Source organism: Fundulus heteroclitus, chromosome 10 (assembly GCF_011125445.2).
Source record: "Fundulus heteroclitus isolate FHET01 chromosome 10, MU-UCD_Fhet_4.1, whole genome shotgun sequence".
Taxonomy (NCBI): Eukaryota; Metazoa; Chordata; class Actinopteri; order Cyprinodontiformes; family Fundulidae; genus Fundulus; species Fundulus heteroclitus.
The window spans coordinates 16,863,074-16,871,035 of NC_046370.1; the positions used below are offsets into that span (position 1 = coordinate 16,863,074).

Consider the following 7,962-nt stretch of genomic DNA (forward strand, 5'->3'; position numbering starts at 1 on the left):
GTGTCCACGTATCTCTAAAACTGCAAATATTTCCAATCATATCCATTCCCTTTGAAATATACCAGCTCCAATATACTGCCATAAAGTATTGGGTGTATTACCTTTAAACATAGTGACTTCCAACTCCTAATCCAAAGGGTTTAATCCAAAACTGACCCACCCTTTGCAGGCTTTCCGCTAGATTTAGCGATTAGTTTATGGGAAATTTTGACCATTTACCCAGAAGCCCATTTGTGAGGTCAGAGAATGATGTCGAATAAGAAGGCCGGGCTCACAGTCTGCCCTATAATTTATCCCAAAGGTGTTGCATGGATTCCATGTCAGGACTAAGTCAAGTTCTTCTACACCAATGCCCCTCATCCATGTCTTAAAAGATCTTACTTCATGCACTGGTGTGTAGTTATGTTGGAGCATGAAAAGGAAAAGTTGGAGCAATAAGGGTTTCTTTTACTGGAACTGAAAGGCTAAGCCCAACCTCTCAAAAACTGCCCCACACCATAATCCCCTCTGGAACAAACTTTACAGTACCCACAATGCAGCTGGGACACGGTTTTTCTCCTGGTAGCTGCCAAACCCAGATGTGTCCATTGTTTTGCCAAGAAAATACACATTTATCACTTCAGAAAAACAGATCTTTGTTGCTTTAGAGTGCAGCGATGGCATATTTTACACCACCGTATCCAACAATACAGCTGTTAGGCCAAGGGAACCTGTTTGATGAAGCTTTCCATGCACTGTTCTTACTTTAATCTGAAGGCCACCTGATGTTCAGGGCTCAATAGCTATTGACTCGACAGGACGTTAGCAACCTCGGCACAGCATTAGAACCTGAGGGTGACCACTGTCTGTGAGGCCCACCAATTCATTGCTGAGTTTCTGCAATTAATTGGCTTTATTATAATCCCACTTATACATGACTGTCAAATATTTAGCTGTGAGAAAACGTCATGACTAGACTTGTTGTACTGGTGGAATACCATCACTGTACCACGATGGATGCTACTGAGAATGTCCAATTCTTTCACAAATGTTAGCAGAAGCAGTGTTCATGCTGGTTTTGTACACCTGTCGTGCTTAGAGCATTTGGTATCAATGATTTGAAAGGGTAAGAGAATACATTTGGTACTATAGACCATGCGCTCTTTATAGAGCCTCTTTCAGCAGGGTGATGCACTCTGCCATGAAAACAAAATATTATTCGGCAATGGTTTGTGGACCACAACAAGTGTGAGGTGTTGACCTGAACTCCATATTCCCCAGATCTAAATCCAATTGAGCGTCTTTGTGGGATATAATGGAGAAACAAGCTTCTCCAAACATCTTGGTGCCAGATGCTCCAGCACACCATCAGAGCTCTAGTGGACTCTATGCCTCGACAGGTCAGGTCTTTTTTGGAAGCAAAGGGGGGAACCAAGACTTTGTTAGGCATAATGTTATTCCCGATCACTGTATGTGGAGCATGTTGCAGAATTCATGCAATCCAATTATCCTCTGTGTAGAGGTAAAGACTGTGAGTAGGAAACACAAATCTGTTGGTGTCTTACAAAACTGCAACCTTAAATAGACATAGCAGTTTTAAAGTGTGGCGGGTAATAATCAGCTTCACGCTGAAACTCTTGTTTCACAGGGAAACCTCCAAAACCAATTTACAAGGGAATCTCTTTGAATTTGCGTGACTTGGAGGACTTATCGCTGTGCTCTGGTTAATTAGCTGGCAGGGACAGTGGGATTAGATCAAAGCTTACGAACAGAGAAGGTACAGTGGGCGGCTCGTTTGAGCTGCTGCCAAACACTGAGACCAGTTGACAGACCAAAAGTGATTTTTGGAAGAAAAGCAGCAGCTAAGACACAAAAATAACCTTTAATAAATATATCTGGGATTAAGTCAGGCTGTAAAACAAGCCAAGTTAGAGCTATTTGGCACTTCAATTGCAATTTAAAATAATCCAGTCACAGAGAACAGGAAGACCATTATAAGGAGAAGGTGACACCAAGGCTCGCTGATGAAATGAAAATAAAAATGTTCAGGATTTCTGGCAGCAGGAGAAACGTGAGACTGCACTGAATGAGACCTGTTCTCACCTGGCTATTGAGCTGGCTCTGTTGTTTCAGACGTAGGTTCTCAGGGGTGTCGGTCACAATGGTGAAGGAGGTCTTGGGGTAATGCCTAAAATTAAATAAATAAAGCAAATGAACAAACAAACAAAACAATAAAGAAGCAGAATAAGTACATTTATTTCAGCAAACATGTTCTGAATAAATCTGAATCAGCTTTAATTGCCAAGTTTGTGCACACAAGGAATTTGGCTTTGTTTCCACTTTGTTCGCAATTAAGATTACATTTTAGATATAAATCCATAGAAATTAAGTTTTTTTTGTACATATGTTTATATACAGTGTTTTTACAAAAGAGAAAAGCAAAATAAGTTAGTGTAAATAACCATGGTAATGATCTGAGTATTCTGACTGTTTAGTGTTCATCGAATTGACATCCTACAGGAAGATACACTCTCCACAGTTTTAGCCAATAGCGCTCTGTAGCGCCAACCTGAAGGTGAAAGCCTAAACAGTTTGTGTCCAGGGTGTGTGAGGTCTGCAAAGATGTTAGCTGCCCTGCTCCTGATCCTAAACCTGTACAAGATCTGGCTGGAATGATGTTGAGCCCTGATTATCCCCTCTAAAGATCTAATTGTTCTTTGTAGTGTGGACCTGCCCTGTTTTATGGATGAGGAAAACCACACAGTGAGGGATGTGCATAGGACAAACATTAATAATGGTGGTGTAGAAAAGGATCAGCATCTCCTCTGGAAGGTTGTACTTCTTGAGTCCCCGTAGGAAGTACAATCTCTGCTGGGTCTTTCGTCCGAACAGTGTCTATGTACGAGGACGATCTCAGGTCCCGAGGAAGGGTAGTTCCTATAGGAACCAGAGGTGATCCACAGTAGACTCAGTGGTGCTGAGGATGTTGAGGGGAGGCAGTGTGGGGGGTGTTCTCCGGAAGTCCATCATCATCTCCACTGTCTTTAGCAGGTTAAGCTCCAGGTGGTTCTGATCCAACAGTGGACTAGCCAAACCAACCTCCTGTATATATGCACACTTGTCATTGTCCACAACTAGACCTACAACAGCGGAGTCATCTGCAAACTTCAGGAGTTTTACAGGCAGGTCTGCTGATTTGTGTTCAGGGAGATGGGGAGTGGGAACAGAACCCGGCCCTGGGAGGACGCCACCACTGATGGTTCTTGAGTGGGACAAGATGCTCCCTAGCCTCACCTGTTTGTGCTCGGTCAGTCAGGAAGCTGGTGGTCCACTGACGGATGGAGGTGCGTACTGTAAGTCGGGTGAGCTTCTTCTGTTGGATGATGCTGAAGCTGAAATCCACAAACAGAATCCCGGCGTACATCTCCAGGTGGTCCCGGTGAAGCAGGATGAAGTGCAGTCCCTGGTTGACTGCTTCACCTGCTAACTTGTTTTCTCGCTAAGCAAATTGCAGGGAGTCCAGCAATGATTCACGTGTATTTTCACCCTTAGAATTTGCTCTTTAGGTAGTTAGTTTTTGTAAATAGGAAATAGTAGAGAGTATGACTTATAGATAAATGTAATCCCTAATTGCACACCCAACTTTTGATTGTTAACAAATCTTATTTTAAATGAATATACAAAATATTAAAATTTGTGATTATAGACCAATACAAAACAACGCATATTTGCCAAATGAAAGACAACATATGCATGACTTTTTTTTCTTTAAATGAAAGTCTGACAAGGCATTTGTTTTCAGCCTATTTAATTCTGACACCGCTGAATGATATCAAGCAATATGCAACTAGTAACCTTTAGATGTGTTCTGTGGAGCTCCCAGAGGTATCTCGTGGAGCCATGTTCAATCCGTCGTGCATTATCGAGTATAGCATAAGTGCAAACATACTAACACACAGTCTTATCATCAATGGCCGCCATGATCCACAGCTCAGGTGAAAAAGCTGTACTATCAGTTATGTGTTCCACAAATCTGGAGTTTATAGAAGACTGGCAAAATGAAAGTCAACAGACGTAAAATTAATTTGAAAACCATGAATCTTTTTCCTTCCACTTCACAATTATGCATCACTTTGTGTTGGTCTATCATCCATCCATCCATTTCCAACACGCTTATCCCCATTGATGTCAACAGCTCTTTTGGAATCACCGTATTTGTGATAAGATTGTGTTTTTCTCTCATTCAAACTGACAATACTAGATGACATGAGGGAATTGCAGCTCAAGTGCAAAACCAAGTACATTAACTCTAGCTTCCAATTCTGCCTCTACAGTAATATGTAGAATCCCTACAGCGGTCAATTAGGGAGTCTGCCACTACCCTATTTTTAAAGCCTTGCAGAATAAATCAAAAACACTTGAATTAATTGCAAATTCAAATTTTACGATTTGCTGTGAATACACTCACATACTGCAGTAGGGTTTCTTCTCAAAGCCTTTATAGTTGTTCATACTCAGGGCCATCTTGCAAACCTCGCAGCTGAAACAACCTTTGTGCCAATACTGGGGGAGGGAAAAACAAATAAAACAAAAAGTTTTGCACAGCTCTAAAAAACCCATAACAACAATACATTCATCATTAGAGATTATAAATTAAAACACTAGCTTTGTAACCTAATTTAATGGTTTTCAGTTGAGTCATTAGGTATATTTCACTACGCGGTTGCTGTAATCTTTTTATTTTTTTATATTTTTACTATCTGAATGTATCTGCCAGAATCCATTTTCCTTTAGTGATTTTCAGAGGTTTTTGAGAAACTGGATATGGCTGGTGTTCTCCCTTGCAGCTGGACACTACTCTTATACTTAAAGGGACAGCGTGTAATTAATTTGGCTTTTAATTATTAAAAATCAAGTATTGCTTTTACATATTCTGGCAAAGTCTAGTAACATCACATCAAAAACGAAAACGTTCTCATAACTTAGAACTAGTTGTTTATTCCCTTATTTCATACATCGCTCCACCAGATGGTGCACCAGTGTGAAAATCTTACACACTAGGGCTTTAACAAACATGTTTTAACCAAAATTGCACCAGACACACACTTTGTTTACATAAAAATTATTTTTTTTCCCCAATTTTTTTAACACAAGCTGTTTAATGCATTGTTTTAATGTTATATTCCATCTGTTGAGCAAGTTACACCATATAAACAGTTGCCCACTTCCACATGTAAGTATTGGTTTAACAAGTTGAAAAAAAGTTTGCTTAGGAAAATGTTTCATCTACCTGTTGTTTATTTTTGCAATTTTGTTATCTATTTGCATATATATTTATTATTATTTTTGTCTTTAAAATACCATAGTTTGCTTACAGACTTTTAAATGTGTCTGTCTAGTTATGTCATTTATAAATATTCAGCCAGATGTTATGACCAAGCAGTTACTCAGTAGCCTACTAAAGATTTTTTATTAAACCAAAAAATAATTTTACTTTTACGTGAAAAAAATTCTTGGAGAATAGTTTTTTTTTTTTTTTTTTACTTCTACATGTATACAAATATATATTTAGCTAGTGCAGCACTTAGCCTACTTGCTATAATTTTTTAAATTTTTTTTTTGCTGCTCTACCCCTCCCCTGATTACTCTGGATCAAACTTAAGCATCTCAAAGACTTTCCACCGGATTTTAAAGTTTAAATAAAATAAATCAAAATAAAACGTGTCCTAGAAGGAAGAAACGATCCCCCTTTTTTTAAATATTATTCATGTGACTCTCAGGTAGTTGGATGCGCAGTGATCATATAACTACAAGGATTCAGAATATCAACAAAATGTAGCTCCGAAACCCTACAGAAAAACAACATGCATTACATAAATAATTAATGAATTAAGTTTGACTTGATCTTACCTTATCAAGGCAGTTTATTTTTTCTGTTGGATAAACTGGTTTGTTGCATCTCCCACACGGTGGATTCATGACGGCTCGGCGATTTCTCACACTTAATAAAAATAACAAAAGATGGCTCTCGTCCAGTAGTTACAAAAAATAAAAGACTATGAAAAGTCATTGACGGGAAGCAAAAGACCCCTTTTGTCCCATCGTTTTGTCTGCAGGGATTGCTGTTAATATACTGTACCCGAAGGCAAGGAGGAGTTACGTCTACCAGGAGCCTTCACTTTTCCTCGTAAATAGGAACTTTTCCGCGTTTTATTAAAATAATGTACTACTTGTATTATTTAGCTGTCAATGAAGACATATTGTATACACATGCAAATATATCAAATATGTAATACTACGCGACAGTTAAACTAGATATAAGGTTATCTGTGTAATTATGGAAAATCCATTCGTTGAGTTAATGTCTAACTTACACCCTCTGCTGGATAAAAAGATACATAACAGAAATCGCCATGTTGTTTTCGAGCCGAACGAGTACACGCCACTGAGCTATATAGCTCAGTGGTACACGCCACCTTAGCGCCATGTTGTAAGTGGCATTTTTGTTGAAACATGCACAAAAACGGCATAAAGTATATTATTGTTTTGATCGTGTGTTTTTATGTAGAAGCTCCGATGCATTTATGCCATTTTGCTGTTATGTGTTTCTTTATTTTATATATATATATCTTTTTCCCATTATATATTATCTGATTTCGGTTAGAGGACGTACATGTATTGACCAGAAAGTGACCATTTAATTCCTCTTGCGAACTAATACAGTAATTTTGAGGCTTACCAAAGCTGAATAAATGTTTTTCTACAATTATAAAATAAGTTAAATTACTTTGTATTTGCTTTACATTTCAACTTTGTTACCTATGTAACGATTCTATAAATTATTTATTATTATTATTAATATTATTGTTATTTTTTATTTATTTATTTTATTTTAAAAACATTTTTAATCAAAGAGGGGAAACTAAACACGATTCGACTGCTGAACCTAAAACTAATTAACCCAAAGAATTTGTTTGGTGTCTTTACAAAGATTAATTACGGTAAATTCAAATATATTTTAAGCTTTTGGTTGTTCTCGACTTGCAGATAATGTTAATTTTTGTTTCATTTATAATTACAGGAACTATAATTATGTAAAGGCCTTAGTCAAAGAAATTGCCTCTCACAATATGGCGGACGCGTTGACGGGACTTCTCTGTTAGTAGCGAAGCCAAAGCGGTTTGTGATCTGAATACCAGATAAAGCTTTATTTAGTAAAGAAATAAGTCAAAATGTAAATTGAAGTCACGCGGCACAACACCCTACACACTATATCCAAATCACGGAAATATCATTCAGTTTGGTTTAAATATGTACAGATCGCCGTTGTACGAGCACGGGGGTATAGCTCAGTGGTAGAGCATTTGACTGCAGATCAAGAGGTCCCCGGTTCAAATCCGGGTGCCCCCTCTTTTTCCTTCTTTTTTTTTTTTGTTAAAGTAAATCTTGAAAAAAGCGAAGAAGCTAGAAATTAAACATTACGCCAACTGTATTCCTGCTGTAAGCTCAATTGATTTCTATTTTCCATTCAGAGGTCTATTTTTGCTTCAGTAGCTGCTAGAGGTTTATTTCATCACAGAAATAGTTGTATTTCCAAATGAAAGCGTCTCCTGCCCATCGCACAGGATAAATAAAAATAAAATATGTGTTTTGGAATAATTGAGTTAACCTAATGATCTGGCCCTCTGTAATAATCGTAGGTACTTGGTAACCTTTTGGGAATAGTATGTGCCTGAACCTGTGCTGAGGGCATACAGTGCTAGAAGTGACAGGTTGAACTATTTCATGGTGCGCAGCAACACAGGAAGTCAGAAATAAATGCTACATTTATTTTATATGAAATTAAACTACAACGCCTAACAATTTCAAATATTGCGAGATCTGTTTATTTATCTAATAACATTACTTAAACTTTTTGATTAATAATTTTAATCATGACATATATCTATAACTATTCCATCTTTTTTTGTTTATTTATTAATG

At 37.8% G+C, this 7,962-nt stretch overlaps 1 protein-coding gene and 1 non-coding gene across 2 annotated transcripts in view; one reads left to right on the forward strand and one right to left on the reverse strand.

Moving 5' to 3' along the window:
* LOC105937911 (LIM and SH3 domain protein 1) overlaps positions 1-6,123 on the reverse strand; it is a 15,227-nt gene extending 9,104 nt beyond the window's left edge. The window contains exons 1-3 of the mRNA XM_036142131.1: positions 5,890-6,123; positions 4,448-4,542; positions 2,083-2,167 (exon numbers count right to left, since the gene is read on the reverse strand). Coding sequence (XP_035998024.1) covers positions 2,083-2,167; positions 4,448-4,542; positions 5,890-5,958 — 249 coding nt within the window. The 5' untranslated portion in view covers positions 5,959-6,123. The remainder of the gene's footprint in view (positions 1-2,082; positions 2,168-4,447; positions 4,543-5,889) is intronic.
* Positions 6,124-7,317: 1,194 nt separating this feature from the next.
* On the forward strand, positions 7,318-7,389 carry trnac-gca. The gene has a single exon. It is a non-coding gene; the product is annotated as a tRNA-Cys (tRNA).
* The last annotated feature ends 573 nt before the right edge of the window (positions 7,390-7,962 follow it).